The sequence below is a fragment of the Bombina bombina genome, chromosome 7, assembly GCF_027579735.1.
Source record: "Bombina bombina isolate aBomBom1 chromosome 7, aBomBom1.pri, whole genome shotgun sequence".
In the NCBI taxonomy this organism is placed as follows: domain Eukaryota; kingdom Metazoa; phylum Chordata; class Amphibia; order Anura; family Bombinatoridae; genus Bombina; species Bombina bombina.
In genome coordinates this window covers 104800157-104815697 of record NC_069505.1, presented here as the reverse complement: position 1 = coordinate 104815697, position 15541 = coordinate 104800157, and the positions used below count along the sequence as shown (strand labels likewise).

The window sequence follows — 15541 nt, the reverse complement described above, 5'->3', positions numbered from 1 at the left end:
CCAGGATTTTAGCCACAGTGCTCTGCGTGCCTGAATGGCGAATCCTGAATTCTTAGCCGTAAGTTTGGTTAAATGTACTACGGCTTCCGAAATGAAAGAATTAGCTAGTTTAAGGACTCTAAACCTGTCCGTAATCTCGTCCAGCGTAGCTGAACTAATGTTCTCTTCCAGAGATTCAATCCAGAATGCTGCAGCAGCCGTGACCGGCGCGATGCATGCAAGGGGTTGCAATATAAAACCTTGTTGAACAAACATTTTCTTAAGGTAACCCTCTAGTTTTTTATCCATTGGATCTGAAAAAGCACAGCTATCCTCAACCGGGATAGTGGTACGCTTAGCTAAGGTAGAAACTGCTCCCTCCACCTTAGGGACCGTTTGCCATAAGTCCCGTGTGGTGGCGTCTATTGGAAACATTTTTCTAAATATTGGAGGGGGTGAGAACGGCACACCGGGTCTATCCCACTCCTTAGTAACAATTTCAGTAAGTCTCTTAGGTATAGGAAAAACATCAGTACTCGCCGGTACCGCAAAATATTTATCCAACCTACACATTTTCTCTGGTATTGCAACTGTGTTACAATCATTCAGAGCCGCTAAAACCTCCCCTAGTAATACACGGAGGTTCTCCAATTTAAATTTAAAATTTGAAATATCTGAATCCAATCTGTTTGGATCAGAACCGTCACCCACAGAATGAAGCTCTCCGTCCTCATGCTCTGCAAGCTGTGACGCAGTATCAGACATGGCCCTAGTATTATCAGCGCACTCTGTTCTCACCCCAGAGTGATCACGCTTGCCTCTTAGTTCTGGTAATTTAGCCAAAACTTCAGTCATAACAGTAGCCATATCTTGTAATGTTATCTGTAATGGCCACCCAGATGTACTGGGCGCCACAATATCACGCACCTCCCGAGCGGGAGATGCAGGTACTGACACGTGAGGCGAGTTAGTCGGCATAACTCTCCCCTCGCTGTTAGGTGAAATTTGTTCAATTTGTACAGATTGGCTTTTATTTAAAGTAGCATCAATACAGTTAGTACATAAATTTCTATTGGGCTCCACCTTGGCATTGGAACAAATGACACAGGTATCTTCCTCTGAATCAGACATGTTCAACACACTAGCAAATAAACTTGCAACTTGGCTACAATTTTATTTAATAAAAACGTACTGTGCCTCAAAGAAACACTAAACGATTAATGACAGTTGAAATAATAAACTGAAAAACAGTTATAGCATCAATCCTTGTAAACAACACAACTTTAGCAAAGGTTTCCCATTAGCAAAGCAAAATTAATTAAATTACAGAGTAACGTTTTTTATCACAGTCAATATATAATTCTCACAGCTCTGCTGAGAGAATCTACCTCCCTCAAAAGAAGTTTTGAAGACCCCTGAGTTCTGTAGAGATGAACCGGATCATGCAGGAAATACAATGAGCAACTGACTGGAAATTTTGATGCGTAGCAAAGAGCGCCAAAAACGGCCCCTCCCCCTCACACACAGCAGTGAGGGAGAAACGAAACTGTCATAATTAGAATAAGCAACTGCCAAGTGGAAAAATAGCCCAAACATTTATTCACTCAGTACCTCACTAAATGTAAACGATTCTACATTCCAGCAAAAACGTTTAACATAATCAATACATATATAAAAAAATTCTTATGTACTTTTTACAGAGTAATTCCAGTGAAGTACCATTCCCAGAATACTGAAGTGCAAAGTATACATACATAACATTATATCGGTATGGCAGGATTTTCTCATCAATTCCATTGTCAGAAAATAAAAACTGCTACATACCTCTATGCAGATTCATCTGCCCGCTGTCCCCTGATCTGAAGTTTTTACCTCTCCTCAGATGGCCGAGAAAAGCAATATGATCTTAACTACTCCGGCTAAAATCATAGTAAAACTCTGGTAGATTCTTCTTCAAACTCTGCCAGAGAGGCAATAACACACTCCGGTGTCATTGTAAAATAACAAACTTTTGATTGAAGTCATAAAAACTAAGAATAATCACCATAGTCCTCTTACACATCCTATCTAGTCGTTGGGTGCAAGAGAATGACTGGGAGTGACGTAGAGGGGAGGAGCTATATGCAGCTCTGCTGGGTGAATCCTCTTGCATTTCCTGTTGGGGAGGAGTTATATCCCAGAAGTAATGATGACCCGTGGACTGATCACACATAACAGAAGAAATGAGATTTAATACGGGAAAATGCAAGGTTCTACATTTTGGAAGTAAAAATAAGCAGGCAATGTATTATTTAAATGGGACAAGACTTAGCCAAACACAGGAGGAAAGGGATTTGGGTGTAGTAATAGATAACAAGCTAAAGATGGGTGCACAATGCAGGGCAGCAGCTTCAAAGGCTAATAAGATACTAGCATGTATTAAAAGAGGCATTGATTCAAGGGAGGAAAGCATAATTCTGTCACTATATGAAGCCCTGGTAAGACCTCACCTTGAGTATGGAGTGCAATTCTGGGGACCAATCGCAAAAAAAGATATTGCAGAACTAGAAAAAGTTCAGAGAAGGGCCACAAAGCTAATAAGGGGATTGAAGAATCTAACCTATGAGGAGAGGCTAGCCAAACTGGGTCTGTTTTCTTTAGAAAAAAGGCGCTTAAGAGGTGACATGGTTACTTTATATAAATATATTCAAGGCCCATATACAGAGATGGCAGAAGCTCTGTTTATTCCAAGAAAATTGTTTGTGACCAGAGGTCACAATTTAAGGTTGGAGGAAAGGAAATTTAATCTCCTGCAACGGAAAAGTTTTTTCACTGTAAGAGCAATAAAATTGTGGAACTCATTACCAAAGGAGGTAGTGAATGCCAATACCCTAGATACATTTAAAAATTATTTGGATACATTTCTGTCTATAAACAAAATCCATGGATATGATTGCTAGTATTAAATGGGTCACCTTTTAGTGGGATTATTTAAGTTTAACTGGAGCTTTTTGTATATATTTTAGATTTGTATAGGTTGAACTCGCTGGACTTCGGTCTTTTTCAACCTCATCTACTATGTTACTTAGAAGCTCACAGTTTAGCACTGTGGATGAGGTTGGGCTGGGACACCCACTGAAAGGGGCTGGGAAAACAAAGAGTAGACACCCCCCTTCCCTGCATATGAAAAGACCCATTACACAACCAGGAGTCTGTAGACATCAGTATACATCTAAAACTTTGGGGCTTAGTTAGCAGTTTGAAAATACATTGTTACAAAACCACTCCCAGGTGGGCTATATAAATGGATCATGTATAAAACATTTATGCAAAGAAAAATCTAGTGTACAATGTACCTTTAATGTAGCCCCATCATGATCCTGCCCCCCCCCCCCTTCATTTAGTTTTTGACAAGTGGGTGGTTCAGCGAAAAAAATTGTACAGTATTTTTATGTTATTCAGTAGCAGAATGATGTTGCACTGCTAACAATACAAAGCTACAGTCAATGCTTCACATTCATAACAGCGTTGAGCACAATGCTATAGCTTTTCACAGAGTGTGTGGTAATGCAGGAGCTTGGCACAAGTTACATAAAAGTGATTGTAAAGTATAATGAATTAAAGCCCAGTATTAAAAAAAATACTCTAAAAACATAGGCACTTTAATTCATTAAACTTTACAAACAGCTTTTTAAAAAAAATAAAATTGTGGAACTCATTACCAAAGGAGGTAGTGAATGCCAATACCCTAGATACATTTAAAAATTATTTGGATACATTTCTGTCTATAAACAAAATCCATGGATATGATTGCTAGTATTAAATGGGTCACCTTTTAGTGGGATTATTTAAGTTTAACTGGAGCTTTTTGTATATATTTTAGATTTGTATAGGTTGAACTCGCTGGACTTCGGTCTTTTTCAACCTCATCTACTATGTTACTTAGAAGCTCACAGTTTAGCACTGTGGATGAGGTTGGGCTGGGACACCCACTGAAAGGGGCTGGGAAAACAAAGAGTAGACACCCCCCTTCCCTGCATATGAAAAGACCCATTACACAACCAGGAGTCTGTAGACATCAGTATACATCTAAAACTTTGGGGCTTAGTTAGCAGTTTGAAAATACATTGTTACAAAACCACTCCCAGGTGGGCTATATAAATGGATCATGTATAAAACATTTATGCAAAGAAAAATCTAGTGTACAATGTACCTTTAATGTAGCCCCATCATGATCCTGCCCCCCCCCCTTCATTTAGTTTTTGACAAGTGGGTGGTTCAGCGAAAAAAATTGTACAGTATTTTTATGTTATTCAGTAGCAGAATGATGTTGCACTGCTAACAATACAAAGCTACAGTCAATGCTTCACATTCATAACAGCGTTGAGCACAATGCTATAGCTTTTCACAGAGTGTGTGGTAATGCAGGAGCTTGGCACAAGTTACATAAAAGTGATTGTAAAGTATAATGAATTAAAGCCCAGTATTAAAAAAAATACTCTAAAAACATAGGCACTTTAATTCATTAAACTTTACAAACAGCTTTTTAAAAAAAAAAAAACGTACTTTTTGTTACGGTACACAGACCGCCGATCCTCTGCCCGCATCTCTGTATTTTGCAGATCTATTATGAATCCGGCTTCCTTCAATCGTTGCGTGCCCCCCCCCCATTGGCGTCCAGCTTGTGGGGCAAGCAAAGATCGGAGGAAGATGGATTTGTCACCGATATGCAAAATAAAGGGTGGAGGAACGGCGGTTTGTTCACCGTAACAAATAGGTAAGTATTTTTTTTTTTTTAAAAAGCGAGTTCGTAAAGTTTAATGAATTAAAGTGCCCCTGTTTTTAAGAGTATTTTATACCTTACAATCACTTTAACCCTTTGACTGCCAACAATGGCTCTGAGCCGTCGCAAATTGTCCCAGTCAGAGCTGTCGCTAGCACTCACCAATCTTGAGGGCAATCTGGGGGCTCCCACTGACTCCCACCCTAGCGATCTGGCATGTATAGTGACAGGCAACGCTGGGGCTTCACGTTTTGCGCTGTGACGTCACGCGCAATGATGTGATGACGTCACTGTGCAACTTAATTTGATAAAAAAAAAAAAACGTGAATAAAAAGTAAATTTATGCTTATCTGATACATTAATTTCTTCTATGGTAAGACGAGTCCAAGGATTCATCCTTTACTTGTGGGATATTATCCTCCTGCTAACAGGAAGTGGCAAAGAGCACCACAGCAGAGCTGTCTATATAGCTCCTCCCTTAGCTCCACCCCCCAGTCATATGACCGAAGGTACAGGAAGTAAAAGGAGAAACTACAAGGTGCCCATGTGGAAGCCACCGCTCTAGTAGAGTGAGCTGTAATTCTTTCAGGAGGCTGCTGTCCAGCAGTCTCGTATGCCAAACGGATGATGCTTTTCAGCCAAAAGGCAAGAGAGGTAGCCGTAGCTTTTTGACCTCTACGTTTTCCAGAATAGACAACAAACAAAGAAGATGTTTGACGGAAATCTTTGGTCGCTTGCAAGTAAAACTTTAAAGCACGAACCACGTCCAAGTTGTGCAATAGACGCTCCTTCTTGGAGGAAGGATTAGGACACAGAGAAGGAACAACAATTTCCTGATTAATATTCTTATTAGTAACAACCTTAGGAAGGAATCCAGGTTTGGTACGCAAAACCACCTTATCAGCATGGAAAACAAGATAAGGCGAGTCGCATTGCAATGCAGATAGTTCAGAAACTCTTCGAGCCGAAGAGATAGCAACTAAAAACAGAACTTTCCAAGATAGAAGCTTAATATTGTCAGGGTGCCAGGAATCAGACTGAGACGAGAAGTGCAAAAATAACCACACCTTTATTAATAGCAAAATTTTATAAAATGTCCACAAGTCAAATAACAAGCCAGGAGTCAAAACCAGAGCTGGTAGTCAGACGAGCCGAGTCAGGAGCCAAAGCAAATAGTTAGACGAGCCGGAATCAGGAACAAGGAGAACAGCAGAGTCAGGAACAAGCCAGGGATCAGGAACCAGGAAGGACGTCAGGCAGCCAGGTAATACACAGGAACTCTCACAAACAGGTCTCAGACAACGCAAAGGCAAAGCATACTGAGAAGAGGCCCTTTAAATAATAAATGATGACATCACAATTCTGAGACTGCATCCTGTCTTACATGGATGATGCACAACAGTCTGGCCATAAAAGGAAGTACAGGAAGTGAGCAGCATCCCCACAATGCACCAAGTCAGGAAGAGAGGTGAGTAAAATGGCTGCCAGTAGCACATGGCAAACACAACAGGGAAAAACCCTGACAGTACCCTCCCCTCAACGACCCCTCCCCCGCGGGAGGACAAAAGGCTTATTGGGGAAACGGGCATGGAAGGCACGGGGAGGAGGGCGGGAGCATGACCATCAGAGGACGGAACCCAAGAACACTCCTCCGGACCTTAGCCCCTCCAGTGAACCAAATACTGTACACGGCCCCTGGACATACGAGAGTCAATAATGCTGCTGACCTCATACTCCTCATGGTTGTCAACAAAGATAGGATGGGGACGAGGCAACACAGTGGTAAACCGATTACAAACCAATGGTTTCAAGAGGGAGACATGAAAAACATTGGAAATGCGCATTGCAGGAGGAAGGTCAAGAGCGTAGGCCACAGGATTAACCCGTCGGAGTATTTGAAAAGGACCAACATAACAGGGAGCCAATTTATTGGAAGGCACACGAAGGTTCAAGCTGCGGGAAGACAAACTCTCTCACCAACCTGGTAGGAAGGTGCAGGCAGACACCTACGATCAGCCTGGAACTTTTGGCGCTGCATAGAACGATGAAGGCAATCCTGAATCTGCACCCACGTGGAACGGAGTTGCCGGAGATGCTCCTCCAAAGCCGGAATACCCTGAGACATGAATGAATCGGGCAACAAGGATGGTTGAAACCCATAATTCGCCATGAATGGGGATAACTCGGAGGAAGCATTAATAGCACTATTACGAGCAAACTCTGCCCAAGGTAACAGTTCAGACCTGTTCCAGAGCTTGATTAGACTGTTCCGCAGCCCCATTGGATTGAGGGTGATATGCTGAGGAGAAGAAAAGCTGGATCCCCATTTGAGCACAAAAGGAACGCCAAAATCTGGAGACAAACTGTCTACCCCGGTCCGACACTATCTCCTTGAGTAACCCATGTAAACGGAAGACCTCCCGGGCAAAAATTGAAGCAAGCTCCTGAGCGGTAGGCAGCTTCATTAAGGGAATGTGACATTTTAGAAAAACGGTCAACCACCATAAGGATAACAGTATTGACATTGGAAACAGGGAGCTCGACAATCAAGTCAATGGAAAGATGTGTCCAAGGACGCTCACCTTTAGCAATAGGTTGAAGAAGACCCACAGGAAGACGTTGAGGAGTCTTATTCTGTGCACAAACTGAGCAGGAGGCAACATACGCAGCAACATCAGAATGAAGACCTGGCCACCAGAATTGTCGAGTGACAGACCAAATAATTTGGTTCTTGCCTGGGTGACCTGCGGCTTTAGGATAGTGGTAAGTGTGCAAAAGTTTAGTTCGAAGATTCTCATGAACAAAACACTTACCACTAGGTTTCTCAGGCGGTGCATTGGTTTAAGCAGCCAGGATCTCCTCCCCCAAGGGAGAAGTCAAATTAGTATGTATGGTAGCCAAAATATGGTCAGGAGGTATAACAGGAGTAGGTACAGACTCCTCCTTGGACAGAGGCGAAAATTGTCGAGAGAGGGCATCAGCCCTAACATTCTTACTACCAGGCAGGTAGGAGACCACATAATTAAATCGAGACAAAAATAACGCCCATCTGGCCTGTCGGGGAGACAAACGTTTTGCTTCAGATAGATAAGTTAAATTCTTGTGGTCAGTAAGAATGAGCACTGGCACGCTAGTACCCTCGAGAAGATGCCTCCATTCCTTGAGTGCCAAAATTATGGCCAGTAATTCCCTGTTGCCAATTTCATAATTGCACTCCGCTGGAGACAATTTCTTAGAGAAGAAACCACACGGATGCAAGGAACCGTCAGGCGTAGGACGTTGAGACAAGAGGGCACCTACTCCAGTCTCAGACGCATCGACCTCAAGAACGAAAGGCAGGACAGGGTTAGGATGAGCCAGAACTGGAGCGGCAGCAAAGGCAGTCTTAAGACTAGCAAAGGCCTCAATGGCAGTAGGTGACCAATGGAGTGGATCATTCTCTTTACGGGTCATGTCTATGATAGGTTTGAGTCAATACTGCAACAATGTAGCATGAAACACAGCACTCACTGCACAGCAAGGAACAGGTTTACCAAACCCAGCATCAATACGAAAAAAGCAGATGTTCCAGCTGGTGCAAAAACCTTTTATTGTGCAAACAGGGATACAAACAAAGCAAAGCAACCTTTCAGGCTCACAATCAGCCCTTTCTCAAGCTTGACCATAAATGAGTGAACAAACATTTAAATAGCCATAATGGCGCCAAATATTGTGATTAAAAATTGTACACTGTTGCCATCTAGTGAACAGCAACAATATAACATCCAAACATGTATTAAAGTGCATTTTGATGACTGAATATATCGCCACCTAGTGAGCAATCATCATACTGTCAAACAGACATATTTAACATATGTGAAAAAATTAACATATATAAAAATAATAGCTGTGAATCAATTTATCAATATATAGGTGACAAAAAATAAATATATTCCATTAAATAAAATTTAAAATGCATTGAAAATTCAATTATTCATTTGATATAATAACCACAATACATCAAATTAAAAAACATATATCAAATGTGTCAATCTACCAATAAACAGAATATTTCTATTTTGCCTATTACATTAATTTTATGCTGTCTTAATTCATTGCATATTAAATCAGTAGACTGACACACTTGCGTCTTGGTCAGTATTGGATATTCAACACTGTATGCACACACACCCAGAGACACAAAGTCTCATATTTATGCGTGTATATGGGCACACATATGTACACATATAATTTGATCAGTACAATATCTATGTAAAAAGAGACTTTTAATATCATTCTTATTTTGTTGAATTACCAAAAGGCAGTCCAGTTACATTCTCTATTCAAGCCTCTCGGCCATAAAGTGCACAATTCATTTATCCAAAATGTTTCATGTCTGCTTAGTATATTCTCCTTATCACCCCCTCTTCTTGGTGTATTAACCCTCTCAATGATTTGAAAACGAAGTTGACTTATCCTGTGGCCTGCCTCTAAAAAGTGGGAAGCCAACGGAGCATCCTTCTTTTCACAACGGATATTCGACTTGTGCTCTGAAATCCTTTCTCGTGCCTCCCTGGTCGATTGACCAATATACATCAAGGAGCATGGACATTTAATTGCGTAAATAATATACTCAGACCTACAAGTCAAATATTCATTGATAAAATACTTCTTCCCCCGTGTAAGGATGACAGAAAGTGTCACCCTTGATCATTGAATTGCAATTGATGCAAGATAAACACGGGTAACATCCTTAAGGAAATCACAGGTTTATTAGTCTCCCATAAGGGATTAGCCCAGGCAAGAGCTGTGTCAGAGAGTAACGAGATAAGAAATCCCACCTTAGCTCTGTCAGAGGGAAACACCTGAGGTAACATCTAAAAGTAAATGCCCACCTGGTTCAAAAACCCTCTGCACTGAATAGGATCGCCTCCATATCGCTGAGGTAGAGGTGCAGAACCGGACATGCTCCTGGTAGGCAAAGGTGCAGCAGCGGAAACAGGAGTAGCCATAACATGCGGGACACTTTGGTCCAAATGTGCAGTGCAAGTCAGCAGGGTTTGCAGGGCTAGTGCAAATTGATCCAAGCGGTGATCCTGTACATCCATCCTGGAAATGATGGCAGGTAAAGGTGGATAATTAGCAGCATCAGGATTCATGGCCTTTGCATAATGTCAGGGTGCCAGGAATCATACTGAGACGAGAAGTGTAAAAATAATCACACCTTTATTAATAGCAAAATATTATAAAATGTCCACAAGTCAAATAACAAACCAGGAGTCAAAACCAGAGCTGGTAGTCAGACGAGCCGAGTCAGGAGCCAAAGCGAATAGTCAGACGAGCCGGAATCAGGAACAAGGAGAACAGCAGAGTCAGGAACAAGGCAGGGATCAGGAACCAGTAAGGACGTCAGGCAGCCAAATACACAGGAACTCTCACAAACAGGTCTCAGACAACGCAAAGGCAAAGCATACTGAACAGAGGCCCTTTAAATAATAAATGATGGCATCACAATTCTGAGACTGCATCCGGTCTCACATGGATGATGCACAACAGTCTGGCCATAAAAGGAAGTGCAAGAAGTGAGCAGCATCCCCCACAATGCACCAAGTCAGGAAGAGAGGTGAGTAAAATGGCTGCCAGCAGCACATGGCAAACATAACAAGGAAAAACCCTGACAAATATCTATGGAATGCATAGGTTCAAACGAAACCCCTTGAAGAACCTTAAGAACTAAATACAAACTCCATGGCGGAGCAACAGGTTTAAACACAGGCTTGATTCTAACTAAAGCCTGACAGAACGACTGAACGTCTGGAACATCTGCCAGACGTTTGTGCAGTAGAATTGATAAAGCAGATATCTGTCCCTTTAAGGAACTAGCTGATAGCCCCTTCTCCAATCCTTCTTGGAGAAAGGACAAAATCCTAGGAATCCTGATCTTACTCCATGAGTAGCCTTTGGATTTTCACCAATAAAGATATTTACGCCATATCTTATGATAAATTTTCCTGGTGACAGGCTTTCGAGCCTGAATCAAGGTATCTATGACCGACTCAGAGAACCCCTGCTTGGATAAAATCAAGCGTTCAATCTCCAAGCAGTCAGTCGCAGAGAAACTAGATTTGGATGCTGGAACGGACCTTGAATCAGAAGGTCCTGTCTCATTGGCAGAGTCCATGGTGGAAGAGATGACATGTCCACCAGGTCTGCATACCAAGTCCTGCGTGGCCATGTAGGTGCTATCAAAATCACCAAAGCTCTTTCCTGTTTGATTCTGGCAATCAAACGAGGAAGGAGAGGAAATGGTGGAAACACATAAGCCAGGTTGAACGACCAGGGTACTGCTAGAGTATCTATCAGTACTGCCCGAGGATCCCTTGACCTGGACCCGTATCGAGGAAGTTTGGCATTCTGACGAGACGCCATCAGATCCAATTCTGGTGTGCCCCATTGCTGAATCAATTGAGCAAACACCTCCGGATGGAGTTCCCACTCCCCCTTGTTCCAAGTCTGGTTAGGTCTCCAGACTGACTTGGATTGCGCAAAATTCCCCTCTTGCTTTGCGGCAGGGGAGGAGGTAGAGGGACCACCTTTGAAGTTCCGAAAGGAAAGAAAATTATTTTGTTTGGTCCTCATCTTATTCGTCTTATCCTGAGGAAGGGCATGGCATTTCCCTCCAGTGATGTCTGAAATTATCTCTTTCAGTTCAGGCCCAAATAGGGTCTTACCCTTGAAAGGGATGGCTAAAAGCTTAGCTTTTGATGACACATCAGCAGACCAGGACTTAAGCCATAACGCTCTACACGCTAAAATGGCAAAACCTGAATTCTTCAACGCTAATTTAGCCAATTGAAAAGCGGCATCTGTAATGAAAGAATTAGCTAGCTTGAGAGCCCTAATTCTATCCAGAATATCATCTAATGGGGTCTCAACCTGAAGAGCCTCTTTCAGAGCCTCGAACCAAAAGGACGCTGCAGTAGTTACAGGAACAATGCACGCTATAGGTTGGAGAAGAAATATTGGTGAACAAATATTTTCTTCAGAAGACCCTCTAATTTTTTATCCATAGGATCTTTTAAAGCACAGCTGTCCTCGATAGGTATAGTTGTATGCTTAGCCAGGGTAGAAATAACTCCCTCCATCTTAGGGACCGTCTGCCACGAGTCCCGCACGGCGTCAGATATGGGAAACATTTTCTTAAAAATAGGAGGGGGAGCGAACGGAATACCTGGTCTATCCCACTCCTTAGTAACAATTTCCGAAATCCTCTTAGGAACCGGAAAAACATCAGTGTAGGCAGGAACCTCTAGGAATCTGTCCATTTTACACAATTTCTATGGAACTACAATAGGGTCACAATCATCAAGAGTCGCTAAAACCTCCCTGAGCAATAAGGGGAGGTGTTCTAATTTAAATTCCGTCATATCTGAATCTGTCTGAGGGAACATATTTCCTGAATCAGAAATCTCTCCCTCAGCCAGCAAATCCCTCACTTCAGAACATTGTCAGGGTACATCGGATATGGCTAATAAAGCGTCAGAGGGCTCAGCGTTTGTTCTCACCCCAGACCTACTGCGCTTCCCCTGCAACCCAGGCAGTTTAGATAAAACCTCTGTGAGGTTAGTATTCATAACTGCGGCTATATCTTGCAGGGTGAAAGAATTAGACGCACTAGAAGTACTTGGCGTCGCTTGTGCGGGCGTTAACGGTTGTGACACTTGGGGAGAATTAGATGGCAAAACCTGATTCTCTTCTGACTGAGAATCATCCTGCGACATACTTTTAGTAGCTAAAATATGTTCTTTACAATTTATTGACCTTTCAGTGCATGAGGGACACACAAGTGGAGGTTCCACAATGGCTTCTAAACATATTGAACATTGACTTTCCTCAATGTCATGTTGAACAGGCTAGTAATGACTACAAAAGAGCATGAAAACACTTTATTTAGTGAAAAAAAAAATAACAATCTTAAAAAACGGTACTGCCCCTTTAAGAGAAAAAAAGCATACACGTTCTGCAAAACAGCCTAAACATGCACCAAATTTTTCAAAATTTTGTATGTAGACACAATATAGGTAGTTAAGATTGCACAACAAAATTTTAACAATTAACCCCTTCATTTGCAAACCGAATCGAAAATAGGCCCAGATCCGGAAAAAAAACCCTATCAGCACCTTGCCACAGCCCTGCTGTGGCCCTACCTGCCCTCAGGGATCGAAAATGTGGGGTAAAAGCTTCGATTTGGCCCAAAACATACACCAGGGCCTTCAGGAGTTAGAGCTTGCTGATCAAACTAACTGCGCATCTGAGGCGCGAAAATAGGCCCCGCCCATCTCACTCGATGTCCCCACAGCCTTACAGAACCACACCAGAGCGGTTATAACTAGCCATGTGGGTTCTGAGACCCAAAAGTTAAGCCATGTGTGTCCTTAATAAAGCTGCCCAAAACGTTATTGCCCACAAAAACGTTAAAGCACTCCCAAGTCAAAAAACGTTTGCTCCCAAACATTTGCAATTCAGTGTCTACCATATTTGTAATTGGCCCCATATGCAAGCTAAGTAATGCCCTTCTTTTAGCTCTAGGATTACTGCTTACCCTTACCCTCCTGGGTATAATGTCAGCCTTTCTGAAATACACAGTCTCTCCAGAAAAATATGACTGAACATACCTCATTGCTGCCGTTCCTCACACTGAAGTTTCCTGTACTCTTCAGCCTCTGTGGGAACAGCAATGGATCTTAGTTACAAATGCTAAGATCATCATCCTCCAGGCAGCACTCTTCATCCATCTGCTGCCTGAGAGTAAATAGTACATCACCTCTTTCACTTTACCCTTCCTAGTACTTAGAGTAGGCAAAGAGAATGACTGGGGGTGGAGCTAAGGGAGGAGCTATATAGACAGCTCTGCTGTGGTGCTCTTTGCCACTTCCTGTTAGCAGGAGGATAATATCATAATAATAATTAATATCATAAAGGATGAATCCGTGGACTCGTCTTACCTTTATAGAAGAAATATATATTTAAAAAAAAAAAATCCAGCTTAGCACCCAGGTGGGAAATTGCTTAGCACTCAAAGGGGTAAATACAGTAGAATTGCATAATCTACAAGTGCATAAAAAAGAGTCTATTCAAAAGCACTTACTCCATTTGCTGGACCCCATGTAACAGCCATCAGTCAATCAGAGACTTATATATGTATATACTATGCACTCTTGCCCATGCTCTGTAGGAGCTGATGCCTCAGAAAGTGTGCATATAAAAAGATTGTGATAGGGCATGCAATTTAAAACAAATTTCAATTTACTTTTAATCGGCAAATTTGCTTTGTTCTCTTTGTATTCTTTGTTGAAGGACACCTCTTATCTTAATGCATTTTGACAGTTTTTCATAGCTATACACTGCTAGTTCATGTGTGCCATATAGATAACATTGTGCTCACTCCCGTGGAGTTATGAGAGAGCACTGATTGGCTAAAATGCAAGTCTAGTAAAAAAAAAATGAAATAAAGGGGGCAGTCTGCAGAGGCTTAGACACAAGGTAATCGCAGAGGTAAAAAGTATATTACGATAACTGAGTTGGTTATGCAAATCTTTGAAAATCCTCTTTAAAAACCAAATTAAAAATACAGTGAAAATCTTGTTTTTGGTAGTTTTCTAAAAACATATTAATTTTTAATGTTCAATGGAAAATGTGTATTCACTGCATGATTATCATCTGACATCTTCTACTCACATATTTTAGAACTCACCTCGATCCCGCAGGAGCTGTGCTATCTTGTACTGGATGGGTCCACAGACTCCATGGAAGTAGCAGAGAGAAGCCACCCCATTACATACATCCTGATTCTGGGAATATAATGTTCCAAAGCGAATTCCCGAAACGGCAAAGTCCTGAGGAAGAGGCAAAGTATATAGTTGCTTAGCAACACCAGACAAACATCCTGTGAGTGAGGGACTCCTCTCTATCTCTACATTATTTTATTGTCCCTGACTGGACCCTAACAAAAAAACAGGCCTCAGTGCCCACCCTAAGAGTAAAAGAGGGCATGTCCTAGAGCAATGATGGCAAAACTTGGCACTCCAGATGTTTCTGAACTATATTTCCCATAATGCTTAGGCACTCTGAAGTCCAGTCGAGCATCATGGGAGATATAGTTTAGAAACATCTGCTGCCCTAGAGGGATACAACTGCACCTCACTGACGAGGCCCAGAAAGGTCAAAACGTATGTTTGGAGTTTGTTGTTTTCCCTCATTCAGAGGAGAATTGCTTGGTATTTCGGGGTTAGCCTGTCTTTTCCAGTATCAGACTGATATACTACTGGATATTTCTCCTCTGTGAAAGTCATAGTGTGCTAAAAGAGACTGCATCCCGAGTGTTACCAGCTTTTGTTCTCTCTCAGTTGAGTGCGTCTTACTTTTTTGGACTCTAAGAAAGTGAAATGAAAATTTGTCTTACCCTATATCTCTTTCTAATGAAATAACTGCACATAGCGGTACTGCCTTATTAATTGCAGGCTGTATGAGAATTATTTTACAAGCATCTACCTTCCCGCATTACCATGACCTGAAATGTGTTTATGGAACACTAACAGACATTCACATTTTCTGAACCTTTAGCTTTAGTAACTGCTACATCTCCTTTATATTAACTTTAAATGTTTATGATCTCACACATTGAACTTTAAAGGGAAAGTAAAGTTATTGCAATGTTATAGATAGTTGCAAACACTGCTGCCATATAATGCTACAGACAATCTATGGCAGCAGAATTTGCAATCCTAAATTCACCTAGGATTATTCTTTAACAAAGGATAC

General features: G+C 41.8%; 1 protein-coding gene across 1 annotated transcript in view; it reads right to left on the bottom strand.

Moving 5' to 3' along the window:
- The window catches only part of ACCS (1-aminocyclopropane-1-carboxylate synthase homolog (inactive)), a 162631-nt gene that overhangs the window by 50576 nt on the left and 96514 nt on the right, over positions 1-15541 (bottom strand). Inside the window, exon 12 of the mRNA XM_053720233.1 lies at positions 14475-14616. Coding sequence (XP_053576208.1) covers positions 14475-14616 — 142 coding nt within the window. The remainder of the gene's footprint in view (positions 1-14474; positions 14617-15541) is intronic.